The sequence below is a fragment of the Drosophila grimshawi genome, unplaced genomic scaffold, assembly GCF_018153295.1.
Source record: "Drosophila grimshawi isolate 15287-2541.00 unplaced genomic scaffold, ASM1815329v1 contig_545, whole genome shotgun sequence".
NCBI classification, from domain to species: domain Eukaryota; kingdom Metazoa; phylum Arthropoda; class Insecta; order Diptera; family Drosophilidae; genus Drosophila; species Drosophila grimshawi.
In genome coordinates, this window is record NW_025063357.1 from 626,542 (window position 1) to 647,609 (window position 21,068).

At 37.0% G+C, this 21,068-nt stretch overlaps 1 protein-coding gene across 12 annotated transcripts in view; it reads left to right on the forward strand.

The window, feature by feature from the left end:
• LOC6570006 (dystrophin) overlaps positions 1-21,068 on the forward strand; it is a 178,047-nt gene that overhangs the window by 35,715 nt on the left and 121,264 nt on the right. For all 12 annotated transcript variants that reach the window (XM_032741741.2, XM_032741742.2, XM_032741743.2 and 9 more), the window contains 2 exons: positions 8,266-8,429; positions 8,508-8,613. In XM_032741741.2, coding sequence (XP_032597632.1) covers positions 8,266-8,429; positions 8,508-8,613 — 270 coding nt within the window. The remainder of the gene's footprint in view (positions 1-8,265; positions 8,430-8,507; positions 8,614-21,068) is intronic.

The following is a 21,068-nucleotide window of genomic DNA, read 5'->3' on the forward strand; positions in this document are numbered from 1 at the left end:
TTAGCCGAGATGCCGAGAAAGGAATATGTAGTTTAATTGATAGGAAACAAATTGTTATTATTAAAAATTTATAAAAAGGGTATAATGGTTTCATGTGCAACTATGCAACAAGAAGCACCCTCTTAATCAGGATCAACAGACAAGTTGATATAGCCATGTCCGTCTTTTCGTTTCTATGAAAACTCAGATCTCAAAAACTACAAGAGCTAGAGAATATATATTCTCATATGTTTCAATTATACATATCGATTTGTACAATGTATTTTATACATCATTTTTTATGTTATTTATATCCATATTATTGATTAATTTAAATCAGCATAATTTTCATCAAAATAGCTTAACAAAACCGAGTCTCATGTACATCATATTCCTTTTCTTTTTTTTTTTATATACATATATAGCATTTATATTTTAAACATTAATCAACCTACTGAAAGGTTATAAAACATTAATTTGTCAAGGAACCAATAATGACAGTAGCTTAAAGTCTATAACATAAACATAAGAATGGGCTTAACACATAATACATAACATTAAATATAACATTTGTTGCTCATTAATTTAAACGTCCAAGAGTTCAGAGGTCGCTGGTGTGGAGACGCTTTAATCTGCGGCGTGTGGTATTTGAGGCAAGTGTGCAAGCCAAAGGGTTGACATGGTTATGTAACCGGTCATTGTAATGACTCGTATGTCGATGTATTTCTTGCATAATTGTTGGAAGGCCGAAGTCATTGTGCAGCGTCCTATTGCTGAAATAAGGTGGAGCACCAGCGATGTCCCTGAGCACCTTGTTCTGCAAAACTTGAATTTGGTTTACCCAAAATGTTGCAGCTGTGCCCCAAAATGAAATGCATGTGAAATGTCCAGGTGGGCACGAGAATTTATTGCTGTCAGCAATCGGAAACATTTTCTGCATAATGAGAGCACCATGTATGCTTAAATTTGAGTGTGCAAAAGATTTTGAAGTTAAACTTGATAATAGACTAGAATATTTGTAACTGTTGGATTCAGGGTATATCGTAATCAAGCCCGCTCGACTACAGCATTCATAGTTTTTTAGGTTCATGTTTTATAGGATATTCCTTACTCATGAACAAATCAAGTAAAATATTTCAAATACTTAGTGTATTTACATATGGATTTAGATTCCTTAATACACCAAAAGTGTTATGCAGGCCTTCAAATAAATAAAAATATTCTTATATGTATTTAAAAATATTTCCAAGTCGTTTGCTGTTTACTAAAAATGTACTTACTGGCTCAAATATATATTTGCCTACGAATATACATTTCCATACCTAGCATTTTCAATACTGTGCGTATCAAGTTATCGTTAGCCCAGATATACCAATGCTAAAATGTTCAATATATCCACTTCAACTGGCAGCTAAAAGCACTTGCGAATAAGCACGCACAATATCATAATTGTTTTTACCCAATTTCGTCTTTGAAGTTTTAAATTTCAAAAGTATTTTCATGCAGCTGGCCATTTTTGACTGCATTTCATTGCATTTCTTTCTACTCCTGTTCGCTCCGCTCATCTTTTTTTGATTTTATTGTTAAATATTTATGCCGGGCACTGTTTTGTAAAGGGCGGACAGCCAAATGCGTCGTGTCAATGGCACTTTTGACACTTCAGACACAGATGTGTGCACATGTATGTTTATGTTTTTATTTCGTTTCTTTTTTTATACTCTGATACCGAGGGTATCATAGTATATTGGTTTTGTGCAATGCCCGTCATGCTGTCTATCCGTCTTTAGGACCATATACTGGTCTGTGCACGCGTTCGAAAAAGTGTAAGAATTGGAATGCGACCTCCACAAGGAGGCTAGGAAATCGATAAAATCGATAAAAAAAAGCCACATATCCCACACAATTTTAAGGCAACAGTCACCAAACTTAGTTGGCAGGTTGTTGGCGATACACCTCTTAAGTGTAAATCGATAAAACAATATAGCTCAACCATTTAATGGATAGAGCCAACAAATTTGAAAGGTATATTGCTAGTATCCGAAAAAATGAAAATTACTAGGATCCCTTTCTAATTTTTTTTTCAGCCACACCTACTCCCGCTCCCAAAATTAACAAAAGCCCAAATCTAATCTACTTCAAGAGCCATAGTTAGCCTATACCTAGCGCAGTTTTAAAGGCAACTTGGACGGTAGGTTACTAACAATCTTCCACCCTGTTATGTGACACTTTGTGATCAGATGGTACTACTTATGGAATCAGAGTATTTTACAGTCGCTTACGCCCGACGACAACGTTCTCGATTGTTTTTGTGTCAACCTATTGCAATAGGAGCAGATACAATTCTGGTTTATTCTGGTTGAGTGCAAATTGCATCGGATAAATACATTTTTAAGTAGTATTTTATTTTGAACTTAAAGTTACTTAAAGAACTCATGAAATATCGATATTTTTTAATGGCAGCCATAATCTATTGATAAAATTTACCTCCGATACACATATATATGTATTGATTAAAACAAAAAGATATTCCAATTGTAATTTAAATAAATAGTGTGCATAGAAATAGAAAAGCGGGCAAGCAGACATACATATGTATATGAATATATGAAGACCTTATGGAATCAGAGCGAAGACAAATTGAATAATAAGACCCTCTGTAAATGAATCAAAATATTTCTAAGGAAATAAAATAAATCAGAAATATATTTTCTTATAAACAATGAATGCATTGCATTCGAGACGCAACGACGGTATCTTCAAATCGATTCAAGTCTCAATTTGAAAGTACTTGCGCTGCTTAGGGAATGCAATGCTAGCTTGAGAGTCGTTAACGTTTTGCTTAAGATTTGTTAGGTCTCTCAAACTTAAACGTCAGTGAAGATGAATTAGTTGACGAGATTTCTTTATGGTATTCGCATACTAATTACTCTATCGCTTCTATGGATTCCATTCACTTTTATATAATTTTCAATATCCTTTAGAGACTTTTTATAGTTGCAATCCACCCAATCTGTGATGAATGAATGAATTGGTGCTGGCATTATCACTTCACTCATTTTCTTGCCGTTCTTGGCAATGCTAAATTCGGCACTATCGAAACTCCGCCTGCGTTCTTGGAAGCTCAGTTTTGGCGAAGTGCTGTCAACTTTGGCCTTTAATAAAGAATGTCTGCTTACTGGGGGACTGATTATAATTACTCTTTTAATACGTTTCACCACTGTTTGGGAAGTAAACGAGTTCAAATGCTTCAGCAAGTGGAGTGGGTTTAATACTATCTTCTTTTTAGGACGTGGGGTGTCAAATGACAAAGTGTCGTAAGCGAAGCTGTCAATCGAAGCAACGCTTCGCTTTTTGTCCTTAAATAAGATACTCGAATTTTGACCTTGCCAATTGCAGATACCTTCTTGCACTTGATTTGCGTTTACGCTGGTACGCATATCACTAAGACGCTTTCGGAGAATATCTGAATCCACGGGTTTATAAGCACGTGGATATGGGGTGTTAACCCTATCGTCAATACGCATTAGGCCATAGTCCCGATCAGTCGAATCTGTCGGATCCAAATTTCTGAACCTAAGTCTCTCTTTTAATTTTCTTTTGGTGGCTTGCAGTGAATCCTGTGATCCTTGAGACTCGAGCATTGCAGTAAACACGTTGAGAAGCAGCAGCAAACAGTAAATGCATAAAAATGAAAAAAATACGTTTTTTTGTTTTTGGTTTTTGTCTTAACATTAACTGGGAACTGTTTTCAAACAAAATTTGTAATATCAAATTTGTAACGGCTACTTTGTTCAAAATGAGCAGATATTGATATTGATATATAACAAAATGCTGAAATATTTGATTTTATTTACTTATTTCATTTATTTAATGTGGATGTTGACATTTATAAAAAAGAAATAAATTTAAAAAAATTAAAATTGCAAATTAATTTAATTAAAATTAAAAAGTAGTATTCACATTAATCCATTCAAAATGAAGAAAAATTAAAATAAAATATAGGAAATAATAACTCCTATTAGAAAACGTTAATTGTTCATATTTATATATATAATATATTAATATGTATATATATATATTTTAACAAAATATTTGGGAAGAGTATAAGCTCGGGGGGGGGGGGGGGGGGGGCTGGATGGGCATGTCAAAAATATATTGATATTTATTCTTATGTGTGTGTGCTCGTACTTACATAAAGGTGATAGATTCAGACACTCGCTTTTTATACGTTGCCAAATAGTAACACTTTCTATTCTGTATGTGCAACTTTTGTCTGCACTGCTTGCCACGCCAGCGAAGCACTGTTTGCCACGCCAGCGAAGCACTGCTTCATTCTGCTTCATTCTGCTCATTGCTGCGTAACTCTGACCGTACGTTAGACTGCTCTGCAAAAGAAAGAGATTTTCCAAATATTTACATAGAACCAAGTTCTTCATGAATATTTATACATTTATTATGTTTATGAGTTGCCAGTTAGTCTGTGGTTGTTCAGATCGCAAAATTAGAAATGCTTTTGCAACGATGTGCAAATAATGGATGAAACTTATCACAAATTTACAATCAATTTTGAATAGTTTTTTTTTCCTTAATTTTTGCGCATAGTACTCCCATTTTGCGAGTAAGTTGCTGAATTGAGTACTTGGAGTGACTAAAATTTATACAATATGCAATTGGTTAACAAACGAGTTTTTAATTGAGTTAGTTTCGCTTTTTAAATATCCACATTAGCTTTGAGCCGATCTTTTGATTCTGTTCTGTGCCGTACAGGGAGCTTCAACTTGGTCGTACCGGCCAGAGAAGCGGCATGGCTACTCTTTCGAATATGATGTTGAATAAACATTTCAATTTTCTCTTTTGCATTTTGATCAGCTTGTGACAGGTCTTCATTTCTTATTGGGTCAATGTTGGCTGACATGATTTGTTCGCTCATCCTCTTGCCATTTTTGGCAATGGTGAACTCGGCCTCATGGAATAATTGCCTACGTTTGTGAAAGCTAAGCATCAGGTCGCTGCCCATCCGGCCATCATTATCTAGTTGTAGGGAGGGATCGGAGGAACTCTGGCTTTTTCTGGGACTGATTAGAGTGACCTTCTTCTGTTTATGCTTGGGCTTATTGCCAGTGAATCCCCTTCGCAGACTGCTGTTAGGCAATTGTGAATGTTTCAGTGAGCAGGCTGACTGACTTTCGGTTGATCTCTCAATGACTCGAAATTGATTGCGATTGGCTTGGTCCGCTTCACTGATTTGTTTTCTGAGTAGCTTAGGGTTGACGGCATAGCCTTTCGCAGGATGGGGAGTGCCTTGGGGTAATTTTTCTGGATACTGCGGGCGGCCTGGCCTGAATTCGCTTTTGAATATAAACCTGTCAGATTCGAGCTCGTTGTATTTCATCTCGCTCTTTCGCACCTCTTCGACTCGTAGCCTAAGCGTTTGAGAATCAACTCCTTTGAATGGACGTGGATATGGAGTCGATATCTTGTCTTGGACTATTCGCATTAGTCCGTAATCCCGATTTTCCAATGAAATTTGCTTAGGTGATCTTATCTTTGCTGGCGCCATTTTTTTTTTTTTTTTTTTTTTTGCCAAATATAACCGATTGTTAGTTGGAGTTCGCTATGTAAATCGTAGTTTTATTTTTTCTCTGAATATGTTTGAGTGTTGTTTGCTGTGCTGAGTGCAGATCTGTTTTGAAATTATATTTATTTTCACAACATACTCGCCTCAGAGTGACACTGCTTGCTAGGCATATACAGCACTGCTTGAATTTCGCATTGGCTTTTAAAGAGCTAAAAAAGCTAGTTGCTGCATAACAACAGTTTTTGTGGTTTGACACCAAATCACAACTAAAAGCGCACTTGGAGCTTGCGAGCTTTTGTCGAAACTTTTATTGTTGATTAGCTTCAGCAATTGCCAAACAGCTGTTAAGGACTCCGGGAAGACATTTCAAATTAACACGTTCAGCGGTAAGGAAGTAAAAGGATTATTAATACCTGAATACAGCTTAATTATGTTGACAAACAATTCAAAAAATAAATGAATAATCAAATGTGTGTAATGAATGTAGTAAAATTCAAAATACGGTGTGTGAGCGAAAGGCAGACAAATTTAATGAGCACTCCAAAATCAAAATGTTTTGAAACTCAAATGTGAAGTACCTTTTCTTTTAGACTCGAAATGTATAATATAACGAACAACGTGTTGAATTCAAGTTTCATTGACTTTTTTATTATTGATAAATGTGTAAATGGATTTGTCTTAAGTTATAAAATGTTTGTCAAATGACATGTAAGATGAAAATGGAATAAAAAAACTAGTTCGATGGTAAAGTGTTAAGGAAAATGTATTAAATTGTGTAAGGTTGAAGGTTCAATACAATAATACGATATCCACAATCTGTTTATCAAGACTTCCTTTACGTTACTTTTTCGAAAGCTTTGTATAACGTGAGTAAAATAATTGAAGTGAGTTGAGGGGCAACTGTTTCTATTATTTGTGTATCATTGATATTAATGTGCTCAACAGTGGGACCACCTATTTTAAGGTATAAAAGAAGAATAATAAGTAGAAGCGCTGAGTGACGTTGTGAAGCAGCAGCCCGACAAGTGGAAATATCACGCTTTTTCTGGTTTGTAATGAATTATGGCATTTTGTTTGTGCGAGCGTTGACGTTAGCTTTATCGGGCAGCTTCCTTTGCCAATTCTGACGCTTCTCACACATATATTTTTCCTCTTCCTTTTTTAATGATTTTTATTTTTTTTTTTGAAGAATTTTGCACCTGCCAGGGGCCGACGGTTGTCGCACAAAAGACAATAAATGGGCTGGCACAATACAAGCGTCAAAATGGATGAAAAGAAAATTTTGCACTTAACGCGTTTTTCCTCTCCAGCTACTTCAGTATGTGTTTCTAAGGCTTGTTACATGGTTGTTTTTGTTTCTCGCTTTTCCATATATTTGTTTAGCCACCTCTTGTGTGATGTGCCTCTCATGAATTTCATTTTAAATGCTTTCAGACACGTGGTATTCTTTCAGTCATTCATTCATTCATTTATTCAACATAGACATGACTAGTAAAGGCCTGCCTGCGAACCTGTTCTTATTTCCCGTTGGTTGGGTAGCCCGTCCCAAATCCCTTCACGCAAATAGGGGCTCTAATCCTGCGTGTTGGGGCCTGGGCCAAAAGCAAAAACAAAGTTGATGGTCGCGACTTAGCTGCTGGACACAGACACAGACACAGAGACAGACACATACACAGACTTACATAGTTATTGGGTTTGTTTTCACGGCTTATGTGGAACTCAAGCACCAAAACTTTCATAAATTTTTGCACTACCTCTTTAGGCTTACGAAACTTGCCCAAGGCTTTTCTTTCATTTCTTTGCACTAAGTATTTCAAGTGTTTCCTTTGCCGTTTTCCCTTGCATTGAAATATTTGCGACCAGTTCTGGTTTTCAATTGAAAGTTGCCATTTAGGGTGGATCCCAGAATGCGAAATAAGTAAAATAATATTATTATGTGCATTGCTGAGTGTCGCATGCCGTAAAGCAGACAAGGACTCAGTCTTTATCACAAGGCAAGTGCCTTTAAATCGAACCGCATCTCGTACATTGCTCTACACTTGCATTTGCACTTCAAAATGTGCTTGTAATATTCAAATAGATAGATATTTAAATTTGCCTTTACTTATTATTTTTTTTTTTTTTTTTAAACAAATATTTTACTTATTGTTTTCTGAATTTCAGATGTGAATTTTTCTAAAAAATAATAAGCATTGACAGTTACTATTGATAGTTTCAGACCTTGATAAAGCTGTGCTCGTTATTTTAAAGCAATTTATTTGAATAATAATTCATTTTTTATTGTTGTACAATTATGGTTATGCAGCTATTTATTGCTCTGCTACGTAGATCGTTCTGCACCACTGTATTAGAGCTACTGCAAACGTAGCGCAATAAAGCTACTTGAAAGTTTGCTTCATTGAAATAGTTTTTCATTTACTCAGCTTTTTTTATGCGCTGCGAGACAGGCATTTGAAATGGCCGCCAGACTGAACTGGCAGGCAGGCAATCAAAGGCGCAACATGAAAGTGAGCCATTCAAATATGGCACACTGGACCAACTGGCCGACTGAATGTTGGCCATTTTAACCGCAATTGGCCGGCATAAAACCGCAGCTGCTGCTGCTTGTTATAAAGGGGCGAGCATTTGTGACAGAGCATCAGAGACACACCTAATTAACGCATTTTTTCATTTAACTTGGAATTCCCTTTTGCTTTTTCCAATTGCAGATTACAACAACGAACCAAGCGGCATTGGTGCTCTGGCCAGCAGTTTCGATAAGTCCGTTCTGCACATTTCCGACTGGCTGACTTGGGAACAAAACATGATCAAGATACAGAGCGTTCTCGTTGATGATGTGGACGCGGTGCGTTCGGACATCGAAGCACAGGAGGTGGGTGGCCCAACCAGCAGGATGGAGTGACCAATGTTTTTACTTTATTCTTGTCTTTTATTTTTTTTCGATTCACAGAAAGTTTTGCGTGAATTGAAAATGAAAAAACCGCAACTCAATGAACTGGTGCACACAGCGGAAGTGCTGAAGGGCGATACTAAACGTCAGCAACTGCAGGAGAAAGGTAGGCTCTTTAAACATTTAATTCACTTAGTTTTATAGGCATTTTATTTTATCCAAAGTGCTTGAGAATTGGTGATTCAATGATTAAGTCAAGCAATGAAATGTAGAAAACAAATTCCAAGTGATTTATATCCTTTTTGACATACATATGTTTCAAATACTTTCGTTTTGCTGTGCAAAGTGAATAATGGGCTTAGATTGGATCTTTTTTTCTTCTTCTAAAAAGTTTGAGGTCATTTTGTAACTATTATTAAAATGCAAGTATTCGAGATTTTTAAATCTGAATTTCCAATTGAAGGAGAAACTGTTTAATTTGAGGGGTTTCCATATCAAGTCAAATTTTTTCTATTCATCAAAGGTTTCGCTTTGCAAATTGAAAAAAATTATTTATTTTGGTTCTTTTTTGTTCTCCAAAATAGTTTAAGGCAATCTTTGTATATCATCGAATTTAAGATTAAATTGAAAGCTGCTGAAGCGAAATCGAAACCTCAATTGCCAAATGCAGGAGGAATCCTTTAAGGGAACATATGTGAACGTTTTCTAATTGATCGAACAAATTGGCCATTTGATGGCATATGGAAATTTCATTAGGCCTTTTCGTTGCTGTCGGTTAAATGCCATTATGAATTACGATTCTGATTGCATTCCACCCACGACATTGGCTAGATAGTAAGTCCATTTCGCATTTCCCTTAACGAGTCCCGTGCAAACAAATTTCCGGACCGAAATACACAGACACACACACGCACACATACACACGGTCCGAGCCAAGCGAGAAATTCAGTTAAAATAGGAAAACACACGAGCTCCACTTGAAACTGCCAACTCATTCGGGGCACTTGCCTCTTTAACTGACCCGAGCGAGTGCTGCCATCGGTGGCTGTGTAGTACTGCAAACATTTACATACCGAGGCCGTGAACCGTCTGACACTTGGTTGTATTCCTGTAGCATCTCCCCCGTGTTGGACTGGCTGCTGCAGAATAGACAAACAAAAATTAATGAAACAAATTGAGCACTTACAGATACCCTGGAATCGTATACCCTCAATGTACTTCATTTTTTATTTATGTATTTATAAGATTATGACTTATTAACTAGTGCTGACCTACGAATTCAACTCGAGTTGATCATTAAACTAGATTATTAACTCAAGTTATTTATCGTTAAGGACAGACGCAAGGCTTCTGGTTTCTTGCGGATGAATTGTATTGCAGTGTGGGTTGAGTGTGAAGCACTTGTGATTAAACTCTTTTCATTTAGTTAACTTATTGTCCTTGTGCTTTTTTATAACCACATTTTTTTTTTTTTTTTTTTTTTTTATCTATGTTATAATGGCGCCAAAAGAAAGTGCTACTAGAAAAGATGAAAGATGAATTCATGAACTTTTCTTCGCATGTTTGAAGTGTTATTTTTTCATTTAATAGAATCTCTTGAAGAGTAATTTGCAATAAGTCTAGACAAATTTAGTAACAAAACATTTAAAATAACCAAGGTCTCCAGGAAATGACCGCTCCAAATGTATTAGTGGTTTTCGCATGGGCTATCAAAATGATTAAAAATGCGCTTATCATATTTTCTGGTACAGCTTCAAAAATGTTGTGAACCGTACTCAATTTCGTCGTTGAGGCAGTTGTTTGGTTGCATCGTCTTGCGATGCGCACAAACTGATTATGATGAGATTAACGTTTTGAAATGATTAACTAAATTGTATATATTTTACTTTGCTTATTGATGCATTCCATGTTCACAAAATTAAAATTTGAAAGCGGTCAGAATTAATCCGGTTTGAAAACACCGGCGGTTAGGCAGTACTGAATATGAATACAATATTATATATCTTACGCTTACGGCATATATCATAAATTGTAAAGCGAAAATGATTCAGTTTTACTTTTTGATAATGTTTTAGGTATGATAAACAATATATTTAGAAGCCCTTTTAAGAAAATAAACGGTTTTTACTAATAAATTTATTAGTTTATTAGAAAGACTCGACAACACTGTTTTCAAAGGGTATTCAAAGGCGGAAAAGCCCAGAACTGTCAAATGGCAATGAAAGACAAAAGCAAAGTTCAAAATAAATAGCAAACAATCACACACACACAAATACACATGTGAATCCTTAGTCAAGTGTGAAACTTGAGAGTGCATAAAATGCCGTGCACAATAAATCGGAATCAGGCATTTTTCTGGTCATGCGTTGCACTTCGGTGGTGAATATGCTCCACGGTTTGACAGCCACTGACGAAGAGCACAGATGTTGTCCCAAAGAGAGTGCAAATGTTCATTGCATGCCTCAAGGCGCATGCTCAAAAGAGAAATTCACACATCCACGCACACACACACATACACACACATGCATCTATGTGGGAATGTACTTAAGTATGTATATTTAGTGTATTTTTTGCATTTCGTTCATTTGGCTCTCGGTGGAATTTTAATGTGGCAGCAAGCAGCCAACATTTCTGCCAGTTGACATTTAATTGACAAGTGGAGCGGGCGAGCGGAGAAGCGCTGAAGTGAAACATTTTTATGCCCCTTGCATGTCCCTATTGCTGTTCTTTGTTGTTGTTGATGTTGTTGCTTGCAGTTTGTTGGAGCTTACATAGTTTTGTATTTTATGTTATTGTGTTGTGTGTTGGCTCTGGGGGGATTGGCCTGCAGTTGTTTGCTTGCATTGCTTGTGTGCTGTTGCATATTATGATGATGTTTGGTTTGTCATAAACATTTGTAACCGTCGACCACGTACATAACGGAATCCTTGTTGCTACAGCCCCTCCACTTGCAACCAGCAACAAGCTACACCGTCTGCCACATACCACTGATATCTTGGAAATGACTTTGTTGTGGTTCTCATTGGTTCCTCAGTTCAAGGGGTCAGATTTCTGGTTCTAGTTTAGTTTTTACTCCTTAGAGAAGGTTCTCGTTTGTTCAGTAATTTATTGCTGTAATTTATAATGACATTAATAAAAATAAAAAATTAAGAATGTAATAGTTTTTGGGAATAACTGAACTGTATTATATGTAGTTACATAATTTCTAAATATATTTATTTCTTTTTCTTAAAGACACCTTTAAAATGGTGGCCTAGAATTATGAATTATTATTACTTAAATATGGTTTCTAAAATTTAAATTCAATAGGTTACTTTTAATTGTTTGATGACACAACATAATTGCTGTCATCTACACCAAAATGCTAAACTGCTGGGTCAAGGATATAATGATGTGATATAAATATGTACTTTTAAATGTTGTTTCTTTTATTTATATTATTTAAAAAAAAAACATTACAAATGCGAGGCAATTAGTTTTAAATGGAGATTCCCCTTGAAATTGCAGTCTGTAAATTATAGATACGTTTTTCGCATATATCGAATATTCTTTGTTCAAACTAAGTTACCTTTATAATTTTAAATCGAACTTTAAGCTATTTGTCAAATTGAAGAAACAATTGGGCAATAGGCCAACTAAGTGTAGCCGAGCAATAAAATTGGTCAAGGCACAAAATAATTGCTTTTGAACTGAAAATCCATATATTGTCCAATCAATTGATAGGAGACCTGCCAGCTGGACCCCATCTCTCTCTCTCCCTCTCTCGTTGTCTCTCTGGTCGCCGCTTCTTATCTCGGACCAAACGAACTGCACACAAAATCAATTAATTGCGCATTTTGTAAGCTGACGCTTAATTAAACCATTATTTATTATCTCATATGGCTCGATGGCGTGTCATGAGGCGCGGCCAGACAAAAAGTTTTGCCATCCCGTGTGACCCAACGCACCTACGAGCTGTGTGTGTTATCATAAATAAAATGCCTACAGTGGAGAGAGATAGCTCCCAAGCCCAGGCCAGAGTGTGGAGTAAAGCAAAGCAAAGCAAAACCGAAACCAAAACCAAAACAGGGCAATGTGTGGTCTCCTCGTAAATCTGTCTTTGACATGCAATTTTAGTGCAGCGGCTGTTGCTGCAGCTTGTGCTCCGCCAGCCAAACAATAACAACAACAGCAAGTGCAATAACAATGCACATTCTGCCAAAGGACAACGCACTCGGCCAGCCACCGGGTAAGGCATAGTCCCGTCCCCCTTCCCATTCCCATTTCCATCCCCGTCCCAGTCCCAGTGTGTGGTCCCCAGGCAGGGGTAGGAAAATGGAGCTACCAAATTGCCTCTAATTGTCGTCTTTCTCTTGGCGACGCTTTCGAAAGCTGCAGCCACTCTTCCAGTGCCCAGTTACACGCCCTCTTCACGCCATTACATGCTTTAATAGGCCTACCATGTACTCCCCTCTGATGGCCTCTGTGCCCTGTTAAACCAACCAACCAACTGACTGGGTGTCTGTCTGACTGACTAGCGCTTCCTGGCATGTGTCTGCGCTTTCAAGAACTTTTTCGCTTTGATTGCCGTCCCCGCAGGGCATTATGACTTGCTGATGAAACATGCATAATTTGGTTAGTCTGATCAATATTCGTTAAATAATAGACAACCCTTCGAGGGCTCTGCTTTCCTTTGATTCATCAAAACCTGCCTAAGTTCGGCTTATTGTAATTGTATTTGAATTTTCCTTATTCACTAAAGGACTAAGGCAATGCCACAGAAACACTAAGACTAATTACTATTCTTAATCTAATAATATTTTCAATGCTAACTTAATACGAGTATGCGGAATATAACCGACCTTTTTTTATAAATTTTGTGTGAATTGATAGTTCATTATTCAAATCAAACCATTTCTAATCAGAAAATGGAGCATTTTTCTGAAGCAGTTATTTTTTAAAACCCTTTTAAAAACTGTCTTTTAGTCCACATTAAATATGTAAATAAAAACAGTTTCTAGAGAATCACTACACATACAGGTTATTACTTTTTGGATAAGTCTCGTAAAATATAAAATATAAAATATATTAAAAACCGGTTTGATACGGATCGTGAATCGATTGAGTTGTGTTGCAAATACCTTATTAAGGTAAAATAATTGTAATAATTTTAATTGCGTTTTAAGTTTGCTTCCAAAAATTATATATTTACGCATTTTCTCATATATTTTGCAGTATATTTGAGTTTCGATCTTGCGTTTTTTTTTTTTTTTTTATTACTTAAAAGTGAAGTGTATTTGAGTTTCGATCTTAGGGTTTTTGTTTTTCTGTTTTTAATTACTTAAAAGTGAAGTCTCATGGTTGCTTAACCTCAGACCTCTGCCTGGGGCAATTGGGCTTTGGCTTCGGCTATGGCTTTGGCGCTGGTATTATGAAACTTGAGTACTCAACGCTCCTGCCACAAAATTGAAAGCAACATTAAATTAAATAATTGTCAGACCTGTCTCAGGCATTCAGTTATGCGCAATATAGTTTTGCGCACATTTTTGTGCAGTGTGGAACTATTTAAAAAATGTTTCCGACCTGGCTTTGTGTACCGCTAAAATTATGTGTGTGACTGCAGCGTCCCTGCAAAAAGATGGCCAGGATGAATTTCTCAGTTGGCATCAACTGCAGTCTGATTTTTTGTTTTTGTCCTTTTTCTTCTTAAATATTCACTGTTTACGCAAATTGTCATGGGTTAAGTGTACGTGCTTGCCATGTGTGAGAGTGGATTTGTTTTTAAGTGCGTCCACCCCATCCCCATCGATTCAAGTTGTCCCCATTGTTCTCTTCACTATGCACAATTCTGTCGTGAATGAATTTTAATTAAATTCATTAAAAAGGTTGAGCCTTAAAGTTTGCTGTTTTTAATTGCGTTTTCATTTAAGTGAACTCGTTCTTTAATTTGCGGCTCTGCGAATCCGGCTGTTGGCAGCTGTCTTATTTTATATAAAGTTGATGACGAAATTTGCTAACTTTTGTAATTAATCTACTTTCCTCTCTTTCTCAATCTCTTTGAAGTTATATGGATATATGTGTTATAAGCAGATAGACAAATCCAACCCGATAAGGTACACTTTGTACACTTTATTTCCTGGTAGTGGCAATAAGCCGACTCGAAATCTGTATAAACGAAAATGAAAATCGCCCAGAAAAGTGGAAAAAATGTCTGATTTTTTAAATATTTTCTTAAAATATATATAATGAGAACATTTTTCTTAATAATAGAAAATATTTCAAATATATAGAAATGCCACGGCATACTTTGAGAAAAAAATATGGCTGAAATTTAGAAAATAGTAAGAAAAATTTCGAATGTAATTAACGATAATTTAAGTTCTAACGAAACTAATGTAAAAGTTCTGCGTACACCCTGAAAATTAGATATATAATTTCCAAATATTTGAAAAATGTACTTTGAAATTAAGAAAGAAGTTTTTAGAAAGATACAACTCTCCCTTCGCTTTCAGAAAATAATAAGGTGAGTTACTCTTGACGACTTTTGTCGTATGTCTATTTTTTTTATTTTTATTTTTAGTGTTTTGTGTATAACTAGGAACTGCATAGGGTAAAGTAGGCTGACTTACTTGTATGAGATTTTCAATTGAAGTCGACTCCATTACTTGGCATCACCTAAACACCTAGGCGGCCATTTTCTACTCAAAAACTAGCCCAGTTTTTCCCATGTATCCAAATTGCATTTTAAAAGCAATCCCATTAACATGTATTTGTTTATTTGTATTATCTGGCTCACGTTCAAAATGATGGCTCCTTTCCACTGCTTTACTCTGCATTAAAACCCTCGGAAATAGTACACCCAGAGCTTACATCTTGCCGTCATTAAGGCCGCTGCACACGACTCAACTTTAACAAATCCGCACGTTATTTGCCACACCACCGAAAAAAGTCTGCAAGAAGGTACAAGCCAGCCGAGGGTGTTGAGAGGAGTGATGAGGCGGCTAAAGCAAATAACTACTACACACACACACACATACACACATAGAGAAATTCCGTCAATGGTCCCGGCACGCTTGTTGTGTGCAACCCTGTGCAAAGCTGATGTAAAAGTTTCTTATCAGTTATCAAGGTTCGTGGCAGACACGCACAACATGTGGCAGGAAGGTTGGCGGCCCCAGCGAGTGAATTCCGGCTGCTCCCGGCTATGGAGCAATCAATGCGCATGACATTCACAAGCAAAACAAACTGCCGGAATGCCGGTGAAAGAGAATGAATAGAATGGGAGGAAAGAGAGAGTGATATATTAAGAGAGAGAGATAGCAAGAGAGCGCCGCCAGGTGGGTGAATTGTTGTTTTGTCTGTGTGTGGTTCAGTTTGGGGTATGGAGTTGGGGTTGGGGTATAATAATTATGTTGGGGTTGCTGTTGCTGCGCCCCGCTTTGTTTACCCTCGAATTGGGGGTTGGTGAACAGAGAGCGAGCGAGAGAGAGAGAGAGAGTGAGAGATGAGAGGGAGAGCGGCGCGGAGTGGAGAGAGCGTGTCGAAAGCGTAGCCGAAAAACAGTTCCGTGTTGAAAACGCTGTGCTCTTTGTTTGGGTCTCCAGTACGGACTCTGACAGCAGTCAGCCCAGGACATTCGTGGGCTTTGACTGCGTACAAACGGTTGTGAACTTGCTTCTCGTATCCTTCTTGCCTCAATTGGTGGCGTCTCCGGCCCGCCTCTGTCTCTGTCTCTCGTCGCGACGCGTGCAAAAATTCTGCTCTCAAAACTGTAAATTTAAAATGCCGTAAAAAGCGAGAAACTCGTTTTTCACTAAGCCAAAATAATTGCATTCAATTAGCAAAGCTTTTCAGTGTCGAGTGTGTGTGATTGTGTGTATGTGCGTTATTTTGTTCGTGTAGTGCTTGTGTACGCTGTGTGTGTGTGTTCATTACAATGTGTGTGTGTGTATGTGTGAGTGTGTGTGTATGTGTATTATTTCGTTTTTTAGAGGCCAACAAAAGTCAGGCCACAAAACGGCATTTTAAGTTTTTGTCTGCGATGGATTATTGCCCAGCCTTGTCTATTTCCCATTTCTGCACACAACCCCTGCACACCCCCCTCACCCATTCGCTCGGCACCGGTGGCGGTCGTGTTGTCGTTGCTGTTGTTGTTGCTGTTGTTGTTGCTGTTGTTGTTGTTGCTGTTGTTGTTATTTTTGTTGCCACTTTTGTTGCCGCTACTTTTGTAAATCAATAAACGTGAGGGTGGCAAAAGCCGCAAATATTGTCGAACGCACGGATACAAAATGTGCAACGCAAAATCAAGTCATTTACAAGTAAAAAATAAATAAAAAAGAAAACGAAAAATATGTAAACATAAACTGTTGAATTGCATACATGAGTTCACAAGGTTTGATGGTTGAATACCCCTTATTCATCATCATCATTGTCTGAATTAATTTAAAATATCGCTTAAGTGCGCTTCCATGCAATTCAAAATAGAGCAATTCCAACTATTTAAAATTCATGGGATGTGATTAACATTTGTGGCACACGTATAAATATGTATTTCGGATAAAAATATGGCTGGAATAAATGCATAAGTAACAACTGAATAAAAACTAAGCTAAATGAACTTTATTAATTCAAAAGCTAAAAGTTTACTTCAACAATACATTTACAGTGGTCATTTAGAGTTATGAAAAATTCTGAAATCAAATGCTGAAGTTCATATTTTTCAGTTACTTAAAAAAGGTTTTATTTATGGCTCACAGTACAGTTTCCATTTCAAAACTGGATAAAAGGGTTATTATGTAGTTTGGCACTATGTATTATGTATGTAAGCAGCTTTGACCCCATAAATTACTGATAAGGTTGGAAAAAAGGGACACTCTATTGTAATAATGACAGATAGACGGCTGTCACATTTTACCCTTTTGATGTATCGATGGAAAAAGCTGTTTTTATTGATTCCATTATACTAACAAAATAACTGGCTTTGTATTAATTCATTTCAACCATTTAAAAAGTACAACTCTGTTGGGGACATTTATTAAATGGCTTTATTTGGCCTTTCCTTTTTCATATTTCCGTAGTACGTATACACAGCGACAAAATTAGCATAATTTACAGATATATATTTATATTGAGCATATAAAGCAAATAGGAACATTAACAATTTGCCATATAAATAATCAAAATATAACGAGAAAAAGCTCTATTATAATTAAATAATACACATGAACTAATTTCCATATAAATATTCAATAAGGGGTCGCTGAAGCCAACAAAACATAAGCCAAATAAAGTAGGCGTATTTGTGAAAACAACAACAACAAAACAACAACAACAACACTGGAAAAAAAGACGTTGTACTTTTATTGTTGCCTTCACATCATAGTGAAATAAATGTGTTTCAATAAATTACATGACCGCGCAGCGCGAAACAGGACGAATGGGGATAGGGGGTGGGTGAGCGGGAGGGGAGTCGCAGCAGCCGCCGACACAATTATGCTGCCAAACTTGTGTGTGTGTGTGTGTGTGTGCGTGTGTGCGTGTGTGCGTGTGGCGGGTGTGCACGTCGTGAATGGTAATTCATTGGAGGCAGCGCACAAAAACAGCAATGCCAGCAAAAGAAAAATAAGAAAACAAGAAGGTTCGTCTATTTTAGACATGCCGAAGACTAAATACTCTTGATTGTTGACCGATGACCAACAGCTGTTATCTAAATTGGTTTAAAAAAAGGCATCGACTATTAATGTAGCTGTCCAAAAATTTGTTTTGCCTAGTATTAAGATCACAATATCTTATTCAGTGGGATTGGCTTGGATATTTTGTGAAACAAAAAATGTTTAAACGCAGGAAATGCTATGCCAGCAATATGATATAGTGATGTGATCCGGTTGTGTCTGATATATGTACAAAAAGATGAATATATTCCAAGTTTCTTCAGATTAGCTTTAAGACTTAGGCATTAGATTGCATAGGAACAGATAGAAACGGTTATATATGCTGGTCAAGAATATTTATATATACCTTATGGGGTTGGGTATGCTTTCCTCTGGCTTTTAAGTATACCCTTCTTTCCTTTTTTTAATTTCTCAGGCAGGCCGAAGACGAAAACCCTTGCAGACCGAAGCAGCGATTCTTCCTACGGAAGAAATATTGATCAGTTGGCAATTAGTTCTTACGCCAGCTATATTCCATGTGATTCAATGGTTATATATGTATATATTCCAAATTTCAACAAGATAGCTGTCAATGGGCATATGGGCATGGATATATGGACGGTAGATATACCTTATGAGTTCCGTTTGCCTGACAAAATTGGAATACCCTCTGCAAGGGTATAACAAGAAGGAAACTTTTCGCTTACTCAAATGGCAAAAGCAACAAATATAACAAAAACAAAAGTAGCAACAACAGTAGCAAGAACCACAACCACAACAAAAACAACGAGCAACTCAAAACGGCGAAACGGCGTCGAAACACACACTCAAGTTATTTGACTTGATTGCATACTTTTAGTGGGAACACAGCATATTATTTTTATTTATTATATATGTATGTGTGTGTGTGTGTGTGGGTGTGTGTGTGTATGTTGTAAATCGCCCTCTCAGCGAGAACGTGCTGTGTATGAAAATAGTTTTCGAGCAGTGTGTGTGTGTGTTTTTTTCTCACATGCTCCGCTTCTGGTTCTGGTTCCGCTAGGGGTTGTCTTGCCACACCTATTGTTGCAATGCTTATGGGCCTGGTTGTTATCACAGCCATTGGTTAGCTTCAAACCAAAACAATGAGGTCTACTCGAGTAACAAGTTTTCATTTTGCTCATCTGCTTTTCGCTATACGCTGAGCCATCAAATTGCCTTTAGTTTTCGAGCTGCAAAATCTCAATTTCAAAAACGATTGCACATTGTTTACAGTCTGAATAAGTCTCGTTTTTGTTTTTATCCAATGTGCTTTCTTGCTCCATTATAGAGACGGTGGACTGGCTTATAAACTTGATTAATGATTAGCTTCTCGGGCCAAGAACAATGGATATGTCAACTGAATGTCATTGGACAATTTACACACACTGTTGTGCCGAATTCCAGTGGGTTGGGGTTATATTCAAACACAACAAATTCATGTTGATTGATTTGCTTCGATTAACTCTATTTGATTTAGCAATGGGAGTTTTAGTAGCAAATAGCATAGCTTATAAAGCATATGATTAATAAACCCTTTTTGCTAAATTGGCTGTCAAGCACACTCAATTTTGTTTTGGAGTATCTATAAAATCTTATAAGGTGAAGTTCAAGTTGGGAATTGTTTATCTTGGTTAGAATCGAGAAGACTGCTTTTGTTTATTGTAGCAGCTATGTTTATATCTAGAAAAGTTCGTAATTAAATTTAAGCTAACGCTGAGAAAAAAATCGCCTTTAATTTTAGAAGTTGCCATTTTAATCAACTTTATTGAAGATATTCTATTTTGTGACTCTTCGTCAAATCTGAACACCATTCCATGAAACTGCAGCGTGATGCATTGTTGTAACGCGTGGCTTATCAGGTCTGCTTAATGTCGACACAAAAATGATTTTAGTTTATGTTTTTATCGGGAAAACCCACTCGCTCATTTATTACATTGAATGTCTTTGAAATGCGGTCAGTTTTTCCACAATATGCGCTTTCAACTTCCAACACCTCTCCAAAAATAATATTTATTGCTTTTATATGTAGGTAATTGCTAAAAGTTACCGATCAAAGTTTGCATGAGAATGTGATGCTTATAAATTTGGGCCAGCTCTTCGGAAAAATGAAAAGCAATTTGAAAACTCCAACAATTAGTGAGGAAGTAACAAAATAAAGAATGAGAAAGAAAACTCAGCGTTTGCTATACAGTTGCACATGATTTAAGAAACTATTAAATGAAGTCAAGCATTTGGGGGAACAATAGCCGAAGAGTCAAAAGCAGTCCTTATAGAAATTGTTGCAGAACAATAAGACAGAGAGACAGAGGGAGAGAGTGAGAGACAGTCAGACTGAAGCAGACAGTTGCTGGTTGCAATAAAAATGTAGTAGTAAAATGGCCAGCAACAACAACGTTGCAACGTCGACATTGTTATATGTATGCATTCAAAGGTGTGCCAGAAGTTAAATGCACCTGCCACGGGCCGTTTCTGGGGTTTAATGGCATGGCACGGACTGGACGGGACAATAAAAGCGCACCGTTAAGTCTCACGTGGAATGACAGCAACAACGAACGGCAACACAACACCGAACCAACAACAATGCACAGCAACAACAACGACAACAGCGGACAACACAACAAACAAGTACAGCAACACCAACACCAACACCAGCACACAATACAAAACTTGTCTGTTGCTCCTTGTGTTGCAGGTGCCAAAAGCAAAAGGCAAAGTTCTCACTGGCTCTGCGTAAAAGTTTGTGGCATCCATTTGGGCGCCGAGCCGCCTGCGTGAGTGGATGTATCTCTGTATATATATACGTATATATCTATATATATATATATATATATATACATATGTGTGTGTGGGTGTCTTTGCATGTGTTATTTTTGCTCTGCTATGCACCTTTGAATACACACATGTGCACTTGCTGCAGACGCGACTAAAGTATTTTTTTACTGTGGATTTCAAATTTAGCGAGAAACAATTG